Raw genomic sequence first — 17,037 nt, 5'->3', positions numbered from 1 at the left:
GAAATGTTCACCAAACACCATTATCCAAATATACAAGGCTTACATCCGTCCACTAATAGAGTACGGATGTCAAGTAACATACAATATGTCAAATAACACACCAGAAAATCCAAGTTAAACAGAACAGAATACTAAGATCTGCATTCAGTCTACCGTCATTCACGCCAGTAAATTATATACATCAAATTAGCAATTTACCAACACTAAGAGATAGACTAACGGAAATATCACACAAATATTATCTAAAAGCAGAAAATAGAAACAAACTAACGGCATCACTATACAAATTAACTAGTGCACCAACAAAATACATTTCACCTTACAACATATTTCAAGAATCACAAATTACACAATAAAGTATCTAAAGAAAAAAATTCATGTCCATAATATGTATTCCTTTTTTTCAGATATCAGGCACACGATAGGCAAAACTTTCAGCGCCTGTCCTGTGAAAGTGGGTTTTCTCGGGGCACTCCCGTTTCCCCCCACAGCAAAAACTTAGGCATTGGATTTTTAGATCCCAGCCCAGGCAACTTTATTGCCAGACCCTGAGTCGGGTCGTTTGAATTGAATTCATGTTCATATTTGCTTGACTTCTTCCTTTCGGGAAGGGACCTGGCCATTCTCTCCGTTGCTGCCTTTGCCTTCGTCCAAGATAACATTTAGAGTGACATCCTCCACAAAAAAAAAAAAGCCAAAAATTATTTAATAAATAAGTAATAAAACTAAACCTAATAACAATTCACGAAAGGGGACGAAGAGGAACCACAACGTTCCTGAACACCCCAGTTGGAGAGAGAACTCTTCTGATTTCTCTCTCTCTAAACTAAACCCCTGCCACGTTAGTTTGCGTTTTGCGTTGGACACAATTTGCCATTTGATTTTGACGCATTTACTAACAAAACTTTAAGTAAATGATAATTTAATGTCATTTAACTGTGTTCAGTAATTATATGATCTTATTGTGAAAAACTGTCACTCATGGTTGTTTTAAATGCAATAAATTAGATAACCACTTTTCAGAGAAATGTGATACTGAGCTTTATAGTATTTCAGAAATATATCATTCCACATGCTGCTATATATCGTATTGGTATAAGCATGTCTACCACACTCATTTTATTATATTTAGTGGTATCAAATTTCTATCAAAAATTGTGGAAAAATAGTTGTTAACAATGTTATAATGTAATCTTGCTTAATAGTTTAAAACTTACTTTTTATACTCATCTACCTCTCTGTCTATCATCTATAAAGCACAGTTATATCTCTCTCTGTCTATCATCTATAAAGCACAGTTATATCTCTCTCTGTCTATCATCTATAAAGCACAGTTATATCTCTCTCTGTCTATCATCTATAAAGCACAGTTATATCTCTCTCTGTCTATCATCTATAAAGCACAGTTATATATCTCTCTGTCTATCATCTATAAAATACAGTTATCTCTGTCTATCATCTATAAAGCACAGTTATCTCTCTCTCTGTCTATCATTTATAAAGCACAGTTATCTCTCTGTCTATCGTTTATAAAGCACAGTAATCTCTCTATCTATCGTTTATAAAGCACAGTAATCTCTCTCTGTCTATCATTTATAAAGCACAGTAATCTCTCTGTCTATCATCTGTAAAGCACAGTTATCTCTTTCTCTCTCTGTCTATCATCTGTAAAGCACAGTTATCTCTTTCTCTCTCTGTCTATCATCTGTAAAGCACAGTTATTTCTCTTTCTATCATCTATAAAGCACAGTTATCTCTCTCTGTGTCTGGTTTCATAAATTGTGAGGAAAATGCCAAACCAGTTTTAATGAAATTTTGTATAGAGAAAATCAAATGTATCAACCCAGAGATTGAGTCTAAATGGTTAAGTACCCTTTAATGAATGGGTTTGAGTTTGATAACTATTTCAATTTTACCACCGTAATATCGTGCATGAAGACTCCTTTGACTGAGGAGGATGGCAGCAAACAAGAGTTGTGCTAAATGTTGTGTGATCTCGGTACTTTTGAATCATCTGATGGAACAGTTCTTATTCTACAGTTGAAAATATAAAATGGAACAGTCCACATTTCCAATTTGAACATTACTTTGTAAGTCAAGTGATTCTGGGTGCTTTTACTAGTTATAAGTGAATAAACACTAGATTTGGAATTCTGTTTACTTTTATTTTCCTCATTGGATTCCTATTCATGATGAGGTGACCTCAATTTAATTTCTTCTCATGTAATTTACCTTCTGTGCAATTCATACATCAACCCATATGACTGTCATGCTTGATGATCTGTAAAAGAGAGGAAAGGATCCTTGGCAGTTGAGTACATCTTGAGTTGTGTGTAATGTCTGAGTTGATACGACTCGCAGTCTTTGTTGTGGTAAAGATGTTCCTGTCTGAGACAGTTTACTAGGCATTAGTGACCAAGGTCAACTGAGCACCTTCATTGGTCTTCTATGTGAGGTATAGTGTGCATGAGGTTGGTATCAATGTGACAGTCCTTGCATATTTTACTGTTGGGCAACTTCAACTTCTAGGTTTTAAGTGTGACTACCAAAAGGCTTCATATTGAAGCCATTACTCCTGCACTGTAGAAAAGCTCTTTTGTGTCTTTTACACATTGTCTGCTCATTATTGGACAAACTTCTGGTAAAATTTCATGTCTTTATCCAAATAAGTTTAACCGGAATCACTGGTTTCTTTATGTCTGTTAAGAAAAAAAAAATGACTGGGGATATGCTTGTTGGGAGATTCCATAACATGTGGAACATGTCCAGTAGAGGTATTTGCCAGTGATATGCTTCCAGTAGCTTAAAGTAGGGAACTATTTTTAAGCTGTAGGACTAGGATCTTGCAACTGTTAAACAAATTTCAATCAGTGAAAACAAGAAATTGGAACTGTCCTCTTGTCACCATCAAACAGTTTATATGAATTGTTTAACGTGGTTAAATATCCAGTATTGTTATATGTTTGAACTACTAATAAATTTCAAGATTTCCTTTTGTGGAACTTGCACGTGTGTCCATTGTGGACATAATGGACAAGATAACAATATTTAATGCTGAACTACTGGGGGGTTAAAATAAAGCTCACACAGGAGCTGTTTGGTCTTCAACTTCCATAACCTTCCTTTGAAAGTTGGTATTATCATTAAGGACAAAACTAATAACCTGAAATAACCTTTGGATGCAAAGGTTAACTTATAAACAGTTCACCTCCTGGCCATATTGAAACTTTCAGGTGGAAATAGTCATTTTCATTCAATGAAAATACTAAAGGTTTTATTCTACTGAAAAAAACATAAAGCCATAATTGGGTGTTACCACCCATCTGATATCTCCATTCAAGAAATTGTCCTCAAACTTGTCAATACATTATTGGACTGGCAGTTTCCAATGGTGTAGCAGGGCAAATTTTGTGGTACGTGTATTGTGGCAATGCTTATCAGCTATCATACCCCACCCATTTCTGTACTACTTTAAATAGATGCAGAGGCTCTGTTCATTCATCCATTTATCATATGTTCCCAGTTTGCTTTTTATATGAGCCACCTGGAGAAAATATTAATTAGTAAATCTTCTTGTCCTACTTGATCGGTTGCTATCTTATCCTTATAGGCTTCATTCTGTACAATAGTCTCTAGGAATGTGTTATTATGAGAAGTAAGTATTGTTCTGCAAAACATCTCTTTAATTACACCTTCTTTGTTTTTATTTCCTAAATTCTGGTGCTAAAGATGAAATCAAAAACAAAATAAAATAAAAACTTAAATGGTTGAAAACCATCAGAGGAAGGACATATCAGTTGGAAATGCTGTAATCATTAAAATGTCTGTTCATAATTTTTCTGTGGTATATTTTTATTACCAAATAATTCCTCTTCCTTTAGTCTTTCCATCTGTTTATAATATGTTCATCTTTGATGTGTTTGAATGATAGAGAATAATACATGTGGTAGTGATTATTTTCAGTTAGAACTTCCTGTGTTAGTACCACGTAACTTTGGTGTCTTTGAAACTGAACAGGGCTAACTGGCAATCCTACTGCTCTTTTATGATGTGGGTGGTCACAGAACTATTTTCAAGAGAGGGCAAAATGTGTGTAGGGGATTGGCTTTGAGACTAGTTTTACTAAGCACTCTAGCTTCTACAACTGCCTTCCTGATTTTTTGGCTATTAAAATATGGTCTACTGACTTGGAGGAATATAATAAAACGTTTAAAAATGTTGAATTAATTCAGGTTTATGTCAGTTTGGCACTACATCTGTTAGACTGAATGTTCGTTATTGCTATGCTGCGCTATTTCCTTACTGCCTCACATGTGTTGTTTTTTTGTTGTTAAGCCATGACATATGTATTGTTTTTCTTTGGGTGGAGTTAAAATTCTGAATTGTAAGATGCTTGATACTTTGCACTATCTGAAAATTCAACTCAACACAAGCATTCCAAAGCTTGGACATTGAGTCTGTTGAACCTCCACTCCATATTCAATATAAACAACTATTCTCTGCAGTATAGTGCAAAGCTACAGTTCTTGTCCAAACATCCCACCTGCTATTATGTTTTTATGCTTCAGTGTGCAATGCTTTTTAGAAAATGGATAGTTTCCTGTTACACATTTTATTTTATGTCTCTGGTCATAATGAGGAACAGTCATCCATTATTCAATCAAAGTTATGCAAGGAGAGAATGAGTGATATATGTAAACATTTTATAAATTCTGACCATTCTGATATAGGATATCATATATTAACATGTATATATGAAATGTACTGTTATTCCCCCAAAACGCACTCATTCACAGACTGATTATTTAACATGTTGGGTGGTTGCTTAGTGCTGTAAATACAGATGGTTAGTTTGCAACATAATAGAGAGAACAAGGATCCTTTCAACAAACTTTCAAATGGACCTGATTGGTATCTTTTATCGGTAGCTTCCTTATCAAAGACTGTTTCTTTGGCTGTACATCTTTCACATGTATTTATCAACATTGTAAATCAGTAAGAAGTATGACTTATGCCATGGAAAAACTATGACTGAGTTCAGTCAATCAAAAGACAACTGTACAAACTTCAGTGTTTGTCTTATCAACTGATTTCTTTAGGTTGAACTGTTTCTGATTGTACCATGCAATTGGAATTAAAGTTCATTTTGTAAACCTTTCTGTTTTGTGTCAACGAGAAGTCACGGCTTCATTGGTGTTTAGAGAGGAAACTGAGTGAAAATTTGTGAGGGGAGCCAATGGGCTGCATTCTTTCTTTTTTGTATTATAAAAATAGAGTACTCCACGTGAGGTACTTTACCCTTCTTGTGTTCTTCCAACCTGTTTGAAATGTTATAATGGTTTTGGAAACATTCTGTTGTTTGGAGTTTGATTCTTTATTTGCTTTAGTAGAGCAAATAATATTGAGAATGTTTGTATTGTTGTAAGTCTTGTCCATTTGACATTTCCAATTTGATGGGTCTGGGATGGCCAGGTGGCTCAGGCACTCCACTCATAATCTGAGAGTTGCAGGTTCAAATCCCCATTGCACCAAACATGCTTGCCCTTTCAGCTGTGGGGGCATTATAATGTGATGGTCATTCCCACAATTTGTTGGTAAAAGAGTTGCCCAAGAGTTGACAGTGGGTGGTGATGACCAGTTGCTTTTCCTCTAGTCTTACACTGCTAAATTATGGATGGCTAGCACAGATAGCCCTTGAGCAGCTTTGTGCGAAATTCTAAACAAACCAAACCAACCAGTTTGATGTCTGATAGCTTTTTCAGTATGGCAGTGCAACAATCCACCTTGTTTTTTTAGTGTCTGATAATGTGTAAGTGACTTAACTGTTAGCTAACAGAATCTTTGAAACTCAATATGTAAACAAGTCACAACATATATAAACCTGTTGCAAACTATACTTCCTGGTAGCTGGTCTTCAACTGAATAGTATAATATTTGGAGTTTTTAACATGTTCAGTTAAGACTGTTTTGGTAGCAGTAAGTTTGGTTTGACTTCATATTAAATGGAAGTTTTAAAAACAGACTTTGTGTAGGAATCAGTTGTGATTTCTGGTATAATGTAAATAAATTAAGTAGTTTATTGTAAGTTATTTTTGTTTCTATCAGAGGAAGTAAAACACCTCTTCTGTAGCTTGCAGACAAACTGGTAAGAACACTGACATAATATGAAATTAGTAGACGATAAAAATTACCTGTTTTATTTGATAACATGTGAACACTGTTTTCCTCAAAATTATTTGAACAACAATAATATCAATTCCTAGCTACTAAATAATGACCAATATATGTTTGAACAACTAATATTCTAAATATAACTAATAAAAGAAATTTTCCATTTCCTTTAACTTTCAAAAGCATACAAATTTATAATCTGTTGGAATGAATGGTATTGAATCATAGTAACTATATGGAGTTTCAAACATACTATCTTAAACCATGAAATCTCTGTTGGGGATAATTAACCTATGGAGTTTGTTTTAGAATATTTACTGATTTGATGCATATTTTGATGGTAGATTTGATGTCACTATATTGGTGGAAGTATATATTTAAAACTAATGTAACATCTGATTACCTCCTGCATAAACATTTGTTCAATCCAAAATACACGCTATATTTTAATCTAAAAATAATTTGAAATATGTGAGCACTAAGTTACAACTGATGCAGACTTTATTATAATAGTATTTGAAATTCTATAGATTTTACTTATCAAAGGTGTTAATTGTGTTTTATTCAGGCTTTCTATGCTGTTAAATTGCTAAAGATGTTAATGTTTACTTAGATTTTGAGAAAAAGTAGTGAAGGTTTGTTTTTTACATACTTTCAGTTGAAGTTGATAGAATGCAGGGATTCCACTTAGATTTGGAAGATTTTTTGATGGGACTTTTGTATCTAGCAGATGAACTGGTATGGAAATATGTATAGTCCTTTTCAGATATATAGCTGTAAATATATCTGTAGATCATATCTCTATGACCATAAATACATCTATAAACTGTTTCAGGTATATAACTGAGAATATTTTTAAATAATGGAGATGTGCAGTTATAAGTGTATCTGTAAATCCATTTACTTCAGGGATATTTCTCAGGACGTGACTTAATGGTCTGTGAAATCCCAAAAGTAGGTCAAAATCAATCTTTTGCATGTTTACTTTATAACGACATTAATTTAGAGCAGTTCTAACATTTATTGTATTCTTTTTTAAAATTCCACTTTTTTACAGAGCTCATACGTGTTGGTTTGTACATGACAACATGTATACATTCACACAAGACGTTTTTTCCCATTTTGCGTATTTTACAGAAGGTTATTATAAATATCTTCAAAGTACTTTTTCTGTGCATGCAAAGAGCAATCAACTCGCAACCTCCAAGTTTTGGGACCACATACCATTGTAAAACATGCTTACTGGTTCACCTGTGAGGATGTTATAATGAAATGGTCAGTTCCATTATTTATTGATAAAGAATAAACCAAGAGTTGGTAGTAAGTAATTTTGACTAATCTGCCCTCTAATCTCTCATATTAAAATTAGGAATGGCTTGCACAGATAGACCCTGAGCATTTTTGCACAATATGCAACAAATGTGCTTCACATCTTACCTTATAGTCTGTATAATCTAACACCAGGAGCTGTGCTTCACATCTTACCTTATTATAGTCTGTATAATCTAACACTGGGAGCTGTGCTTCACATCTTACCTTATCCTAGTTTGTATAATCTAACACTAGGAGCTGTGCTTCACATCTTACCTTATCGTAGTTTGTATAATCTAACACTAGGAGCTGTGCTTCACATCTTACCTTATCGTAGTTTGTATAATATAACACTAGGAGCTGTGCTTCACATCTTACCTTATCAAAGTCAGTATAATCTAACACTAGGAGCTGTCCTTCACATCTTACCTTATAGTCTGTATAATCTAACACCAGGAGCTGTACTTCACATCTTACCTTATTATAGTCTGTATAATCTAACACTAGGAGCTGTGCTTCACATCTTTCCTTATTATTGTCTGTATAATCTAACACCAGGAGCTGTGCTTCACATCTTACCTTATTATACTCTGTATAATCTAACACCAGGAGCTGTGCTTCACATCTTACCTTATTATAGTCTGTATAATCTAACACTGGGAGCTGTGCTTCACATCTTACCTTATCGTAGTTTGTATAATCTAACACTAGGAGCTGTGCTTCACATCTTACCTTATCGTAGTTTGTATAATCTAACACTAGGAGCTGTGCTTCACATCTTACCTTATCGTAGTTTGTATAATATAACACTAGGAGCTGTGCTTCACATCTTACCTTATCAAAGTCAGTATAATCTAACACTGGGAGCTGTGCTTCACATCTTACCTTATCGTAGTTTGTATAATCTAACACTAGGAGCTGTGCTTCACATCTTACCTTATCGTAGTTTGTATAATATAACACTAGGAGCTGTGCTTCACATCTTACCTTATCAAAGTCAGTATAATCTAACACTAGGAGCTGTCCTTCACATCTTACCTTATAGTCTGTATAATCTAACACCAGGAGCTGTGCTTCACATCTTACCTCATTATAGTCTGTATAATCTAACACCAGGAGCTGTGCTTCACATCTTACCTCATTATAGTCTGTATAATCTAACACCAGGAGCTGTGCTTCACATCTTACCTTATTATAGTCTGTATAATCTAACACTAGGAGCTGTGCTTCACATCTTACCTTATTATAGTCTGTATAATCTAACACTAGGAGCTGTGCTTCACATCTTATCTTATTATAGTCTGTATAATCTAACACCAGGAGCTGTGCTTCACATCTTACCTTATTATAGTCTGTATAATCTAACACTAGGAGCTGTGCTTCACATCTTACCTTATTATAGTCTGTATAATCTAACACTAGGAGCTGTGCTTCACATCTTACCTCATTATAGTCTGTATAATCTAACACTAGAAGCTGTGCTTCACATCTTACCTTATTATAGTCTGTATAATCTAACACCAGGAGCTGTGGTTCACATCTTACCTTATTATAGTCTGTATAATCTAACACTAGGAGCTGTGCTTCACATCTTACCTTATTATAGTCTGTATAATCTAACACTAGGAGCTGTGCTTCACATCTTACCTCATTATAGTCTGTATAATCTAACACTAGGGCTGTGCTTCACATCTTATCTTATTATAGTCTGTATAATCTAACACCAGGAGCTGTGCTTCACATCTTACCTTATTATAGTCTGTATAATCTAACACTAGGAGCTGTGCTTCACATCTTACCTTATTATAGTCTGTATAATCTAACACTAGGAGCTGTGCTTCACATCTTACCTCATTATAGTCTGTATAATCTAACACTAGGAGCTGTGCTTCACATCTTACCTTATTATAGTCTGTATAATCTAACACCAGGAGCTGTGCTTCACATCTTACCTTATTATAGTCTGTATAATCTAACACTAGGAGCTGTGCTTCACATCTTACCTTATTGTAGTCTGTATAATCTAACACTAGGAGCTGTGCTTCACAAGATATCTTATCAAAGTCTGTATCACTTAAGAATAGGATACTTGTTTGTAGAAATTTTAATTGAACAGTTAAGTAAATATTAACATCAGTATAAATGACTGGATTAAAAATAACATGAACAAACTTGTAATGAAAAAACATTGTTATAATTGTTAAGGCTTGTTTTGATAATTAAAATCTTTGAGTAGAAGCTTTACAGTTTATTTAATCAAGGTCCATACAATCTAACCAGGAATAGAAATTACATTCACTCAAGCTATTGAGAAGATTACATTCCCTCTTGGAAAGTTACATTTCTTCAGGAATTGTTTTTATTTAATCCATGTTTACTTTCATTGGTCATAATCAAACTAATATGGATGGACTATACCTTCTCAATCAGGGAAGTAGGAATGTAATATTTTGATCTCTGCATCTAGCAGTAGAAGATCCAAAACCTGAGGTATCAATTTTATTTTGTTAAGAATATGACTTTTGATGTTGGCCATTAATTTAAAGAATGAGACATTTTTAATTACCTAAAAACAAACAAATCTATTAATTATATGCCATGTAGAATTATAAACATTTTTATCCACATATGTGTAAGTTATGTTAGAAATATAGCTATCTATAAATTGCTTATCAACCAAAACGTTAATGAAATCACAAACATGAGGTTTTCTTTTCAAAAGAGACCACCTCTGTCTCATTGAAAGTAAAATGTGTACAAAGTGTCTTCAGTCATGTTCCTGTTATATTTTGAAGGAAAACATAATCGTTTCTTATTAAAGTTGCTGGAACCATTATAACAATTTGTTAACATTATTATTCACTCACAATTGTTTTAAAAGGACAACAGTGTAGATTATTTTAAAGTTAAAATGTTTTAACCTTGTTTGTATTCTAGATAAGTTCAATGTTATATGTATATATATATTTAAAGATGTTTTAGAAACAAATTTAAAACTAGCTGTCATTTTTATTGGTATTTTAACTCCATAAATACCCCTAAACATTGATGTTTGAGTAAATATAATCAACTCTGCTAAGGACATTTTATAAGTCAGAGAAGGTAGCTTATCAAATTAAAAAAAATTATTTTTCAAAATTATTTAGTAAGTCTGACAAAGGTGTCTTATTAAAATTTTGAAGAATTCATTGGTAACATTATTTCTAGTAGGGTATCTGGCAGTGATGAAGTAACAGTAAAAACCATTATGTTGCAATAACAATATGGTTCTTCTGTACTTATTTCATAGGTATAACAGGATTTTATTTCAAATTAAGGAGAACTGGATCATGGTAACTTTTGTAAAAGATATTAATTAAAAACTTCATTTAAACAACATTTAAAAAGTGCACAATACTTGAGAAATGGTGAAGACACAAGGTTATATTAAAAACATGTCTCAATGACATGTAAGGTATTGTTAGTTAGCCCTAGTGCCTTCACTATTCTTTAGTATTATGTACTCTTAATGATTGTTTAAAGACAGGTTTTAATATTGCTTTGATGTTTGTATAAATTTGTAGGAAAACTTACATTTGACTCCAAATGTATACATATGTATATGTAGTAGGAAAAGTCATTTAGGTAGCTATGTTATTTTTGACCTGAACTATGGTAAAACAATAAAATATACACTTTATATCATTGTTGTGGTTATATGCCGAGTAACCATTGTACTATACACACTTATAACTTTGTTTTAATCTATCAACTGTGAATACTCCCTTTGAAGCACAAATCTATCCTACGTATTTGACCTTGGTATAATTAATTACTATTTCTTTCATATATTATGTGACCATTCGTGTGCATAGTTTTCAAAAAAAGAAATAATGACTCCAACGTTTAAAAATGCATAATAATTTATTCTCTAAAGGTGAAAGGAAATTATACAGCTAAAACAATTGAAATTACATATATCAGTGGGAACAAATTCCACCATCTTCAAGGCACTGTGTAAAGTCATAATTGTATATTTTGCTCTTAACTTTATATAGTAAATTACTGTGCATTTTTAAATGCTGGATTCCTTATTTATTTTATGACTTTTTGGTTTTCATAATTGTTTGCATTATATGGAAGGCTCAGTTAGGTGTAGTTTCAGGTGAGAAAATTATTTGTGTTCTTTATTATTATTACTCTAATAGTAAAATATCTAAGAAAATTCCTATTGTTTTATTGTTAGTATGGGTATTAAACACTTTTATTGATATTGAGAGAACAATGTTTTGACCTTCCAAAGAAAACCTCTTAACTTGAAAATGACCTGGGACGATTGAAACTTTGTTTTCTCTTCATGGTTGAAGGTGTTAATACCCATACCAACCATTCTGAGATAAATTTTTACTTCAAGTGGGTTTCTCATTATCAAGTATTATCAAAAATGTTATACATTTATGACAGGTGTAGTAAAGTACAACCTTGATTCTAGAACTTACTTGTATGCATTATTATACTTAATGTTTTCCATGTGATGTGATATATGTTATGCTACTGGTGTAGCTATACAAATTTTATTTAATATGGTATTTAAATCTCTATCTCTCTACACTGTTTCCTTATATTCAGTTTCAAATCCAACCCCCCTCCAACACCCTAGGATTATGATAAAAACTGTTGACCTGTTGGCCTTATCATTTAATGGCCTTTTTATTTTGTGATTCATTTAGTTCACATACTTTTGATGATGAAAACGTTTTGCACAGAACTGTCTAAAGGTTTTAGTGCAATTATGTGTATCTTCAGTTGTGGATTAATAGGAGCAATCAGTAGATCACCAAGCAAAATTAAAACACTTAGATCAACCTCTCTTACCATATGTCATACACTATAACAAATATCAATCATTAAATAAACTTCTAGTTGGAAATTCAAATAAAATAATCAACTAACAGCCTTTCACTTAAAGTAATAGTGTAATACTTATATATGTTAATTAATTCTACATAATTTAAAAATACTTTTAGGAAGTATTATATGTGTCCTAATTCTTGATGACGAGGAACCCACTTGAAATAAAAATACATTCTCAAGATGTCTGGTATGGGTATTAAAACTTTAATTAAAATAAAGTACAGAACAACATTTTGACCTTCTTAGGTCATCTTCAGGTTAACAAAAAAAATGATCTGAGAAGGTGGAAATGTTTTCTACTCTATTTTAATTAAGGTTTTAATACCCATACCAGACATCTTAAGAATACATTATGTACATATATGCTTTTCACTATTTGTGTAAATTATTACAAAACATCAGACTGCTGTGCTTCGTAGCAACAATGATACAATAGATATTAATGGAAGAAACAGTTGCTCTTTACATATGTCAAGATTTTGTTGTTGTTTTGCTTTACTTTTGTGGTTAAATGCTTAAACTTATTTTGTGTATAACATATTTCAATGGTCTCAATTCACAGTTGAATATACCATAGTGGAATATGGTAGACATAATTTCTGCATTTTCTGTACCTTGTTGGAGTTTAAATGCTAAACGATTCATAACCTATGTAATACATGTATATCCAGGGTTATAAAGTTTCCTTCTAATCTAGTAAGATTTCATGCTATAGAATTACAAAGATTGTACAAAAAAAGTTTGTGGTCCGACCTATAAAAAAAAAAGGCATTTCTTCAACTACAGTTTATTTTGCAACATAATCTTTACCTATAGTCTTGTACCAGTGGTGCTCTAAATCTTTTATACCCTTCTGAAAGAACTCTTCTTGTTGGCCCTCAGTCCATGAATGGATGGTATGTACAAGGTCATCATCACAGTGAAAGTTTTTGACCTTTCTAAAATGTTTTAAGATTAGGAAAGAAAAAATAATTTGGAACTAAACTCAGTGAGTAAGAGGGATGGTTGAGTAATTCAAAGCCAGCATCATGGGTAGCATTCAAAGCAATATGTGATTTATTAGTTTGGACATTGTCTTGATAGAACAAAACATTGTCCTGATGGAGGAGTTTATATTCCATATGGGAAAGAACATTATCCTGGTGGAAGAGAACACTTTTGAGCAATCCTCTTTTCTTTTGTTTGGTTTCTTGATGCAGATTGTTTATTAAAAGGTGTATAACAATTTTCTCTAACGACTTGACCATTTCCCAAATAATCGAGTAGTAAAACGCCCTTGACATCCAAAACAATTTATGCTATGACCTTCCAAGTAGAAGGTTGTGGCTTGGGCGAACGTGGATGTTGTTTTCATTACATACTTTGCATTTCAGCTCTTGGTCACAATGGTGAACCCCCAAGTCTTATCCATAGTAGGAATTTGTTAAAAACCTTTGGAGTAGGTCTTGGTTTTCACTAACTCGAACCTATTTCTGCTCAGATGACAATTTTTTAATCCTCGTGGTACCAACGTTCTTAATCCACAAACTGTCACTAAAATGCTTTCTACAGTACTTCTAATAATTCCCACTTCCTCTGTTAACTTTATTATGGCAATTCTTCTATCTTATGTAATTAAATCATAAACTTACCTACAATTTATATTGTGGTCTGTGTGAAGGGACCACCTACCCTCAACCTCGGATCATCTTCACATGATGTTCTAACGTTTTTAAATTCAGCATACCATTTTTTTCTTCATGGCTGAATTTGCCAAATGTTGTTTTCATGTCCTGGTGGATGTCTGTGTCGGTGTCATTTTCTTGTTAACAGAATATTTTATCAAGCTATGAAGTTGGATCTCCCCCTCACGTGTTCAACCCTTTTCTTTCCTTCAAACATACGCAACCCAAATAAACTCGTTAATTAATGTAGTATGTGATGTTTACTTATAAGAAGCTTGATACTTAATATTTATTAGAAGAAAAATTATACATTCCACTGTTTTTTCGTTATTTTTGTTCTTTTATTAGGTCGGGCCACGAACTTTTTGGACGACCCTCGTACTTGCTCTAAACGTAAGAAGCCTCTGTAAGAGATGACTCGTGCGTCAGTAAATAAGTATTTAAAAGTCCCCCGCTGGCACAGCGGTAAGTCTACGGATTTACAACGCTAAAATCAGGAGTTCGATTCTTCCAGGTGTAGCAGATAGTCCGAACGGGGTTTGCTGAACACAAAAGTTCAAAACGGATTTGGGTTAAAATGGCACACTGTTGCCTTCAGTTAAAAAAAAACACGTAAAATCCAAAATTTAGCTTAGTTTTAAAACAGTGAATACATGTAAGGTAATATTTTATTTATAAATGTGATAGACATTTTGAACTATGTGTATGATGAAGTTTTTCTTTGTTTTTAATATAAATTAATTATGAAAAATGAAATTATACACTTGCGCTACAGTAATGGAACTACTCGCCAAACATAATTTCGGGAAAATGCAATAACTCGCGAAATTATGAAATTTCATTAGGGCTGTACTTAGAATGAGCTAGAAGCGTAACCAGTGCTACTTATGATAAAGTTGCTTTAATAATAATACAGTTAGAGCAAGTTAATAATAATTATTCTTTACTGTGTGAAAACTTTCATTTCTAAGTAACTATATTATTTGAATACGTTCTTCTGAAAATATCAGACAAATTAATAAAACGTAACATCCTTATGTCATTAACTTATTTACACGAAAATGGCTTCTGTTTAATTAGGACTAATCTCTAGCAAAACAGAAAGCACTAAAATTGAAGTGTGACTATTGTCATAAACATGTTTAAGTTGTTTGAATTTGAGGTTTCAACACACACTTGTGTTTGTAGTTTCCTCCAACCAGTTCATAAAATATGAAGATAGAAATACTTATTTGTTCGCTACGAACTTCCGTTGGTATCAGTAACTTCATCCCATAAACCAGTTGACATTGATAATACTAGTGATGTTTTCTGAGTTTAGATTTATTTTTCAGTATTTCTAATAATACTTCGATTTTCACCTTAAGAGTAATCTTTGAAAAATAAGTCATTAAAGTATTGTTTTGTTCTGTAAACTTGTGTTATCTTGGTTTTACAAAGGTCAAAATGAATTCGTTACATTATTTGGCCCGGCCTGACAAGGTGCTCCACCCGTAATCTGAGGGTCTGAGTGTGAGGTTTGAATCTCCGTCACACTAAACATGCTCGCCTTTCAGCCATGTGAGCGTTATAATAGTTACGATCAATCACACTATTCGTTGGTAAAAGATTAGCTCAAGAGTTGACGGTGGGTGGTGATGACTAGCTGTCTTCAATCTAGTCTTATACTACTAAATTAGAAACGGTTAGCGCAAATAGCCCTCGTGTAGGTTTGCGCGAAATTCAAAAACAAAAAACAGTCATTAAATTATTTAATATCTATCGCATATTGCGATAATTTGACAATATTTTTATTTTTTTACGATGCCTAAAAGTCAATTATAGTAATTATAGTAAAAATATTACTATTTTTAGTAATAGGTGCGAAAATGTGATATCCCTCTTATCAGTAATAAAGCTGTACTGGGTTTATTTTATTTTTTTTAGAACTCTTGAAATTATACAACGTTTTTGTACTGAGAAATTTAATGTGATTTTAGAATGTAGTCAACTGTTTCTGTATTTAGTTGGTTGGAGACACAGGATGTTTAAAATTAATTTTATAATTTTAGTTTGTATACGCTACTTGCGACACTATGTTGTAACAGTAGACGTGTCTACTATAATGTCTCAGTTTAATTGACAGGCCAGATTTGCTGTCAACAGTGTAACCGCAGGAGATTACAACCGCCCTTCCAGGTTAGCGCACTTCATGTCCCAATTGGACTTGGGATTTCGTCTACTCAATTTGAAGAATGACTCCCTTCGAAAAAAGTTTGACTCTCTTAAGTATAATCTCAAGAAGATTGAGGAGGTAATTTATGACCTTTCCATTCGTGGTCTGAGATCTCAGGCTGACCCGGTTTCTGCTGTTGAAGAAATCAGTCGTAAAGATGTAGTAGGCACGTAATCTGAGAAGATTAGTCGTAAAGACGTAGTAGGCACGTAATCTGAGAAGATTCGCTCATCTTTGTTTTTAAATGTGTTTTTTAATTCAAAGATTGCATTATTTTTGTTATTCAGCAGGGTTAGGAGTTACTTAAGTTACTATGTTATAAATTGTTCACCATTTTTATCTTCTACCATCGCGTAATTATGAAAACAAGTTGTGGATAACGTATTTCTTTGAAGCAGTTAGCATCAGAACTGTATTAAGATACTACACTATGTGAACTCTTCATGAATAAAAAAAAAATGTTAACCCTAACAGGAGTTTATGTAATTCTAATTTCTTGGTGTATCCAGCTTTACTTGCAGTCTGAGGGTCCCGGGTTCGAATCACCGTCACACAAAACATGCTCGTCCTTTCAGCCGTAGGGACGTTATTTAACTGTAGTCGATCCCACTATTTATTGGTAAAAGAGTATCCCAAGAGTTGGCGGTGGGTGGTGATAACCAGCTGTACTTCCTCTAGTCTTACACTGCTAAATTAGGGACGGCTAGCACAGATAGCCCTTATGTAGCTTTTCACGAAATTCAAAAGAAACAAACACTTTTGGCTGTTGTCCCACCAAGTTGA

At 33.2% G+C, this 17,037-nt stretch overlaps 1 protein-coding gene across 2 annotated transcripts in view; it reads left to right on the top strand.

Annotated features, from left to right (window-relative positions):
• Window positions 1-16,725, top strand: part of trsn (translin) — a 39,433-nt gene extending 22,708 nt beyond the window's left edge. The window contains exons 5-6 of one of the 2 annotated variants that reach the window (XM_076480670.1): window positions 6,830-6,909; window positions 16,165-16,725. In XM_076480670.1, coding sequence (XP_076336785.1) covers window positions 6,830-6,909; window positions 16,165-16,428 — 344 coding nt within the window. In that variant the 3' untranslated portion in view covers window positions 16,429-16,725. Of the gene's footprint in view, window positions 1-6,829; window positions 6,910-14,387; window positions 14,547-16,164 lie in introns of those variants that run through there. The other variant, XM_076480677.1, reaches the window with a different exon arrangement.
• Window positions 16,726-17,037: the final 312 nt, after the last annotated feature.

Source organism: Tachypleus tridentatus, chromosome 2 (genome assembly GCF_004210375.1).
Source record: "Tachypleus tridentatus isolate NWPU-2018 chromosome 2, ASM421037v1, whole genome shotgun sequence".
Classification (NCBI taxonomy): Eukaryota; Metazoa; Arthropoda; class Merostomata; order Xiphosura; family Limulidae; genus Tachypleus; species Tachypleus tridentatus.
Note: the sequence above shows the minus strand (reverse complement) of the source record. Positions and strands in the feature narration are given on the sequence as shown.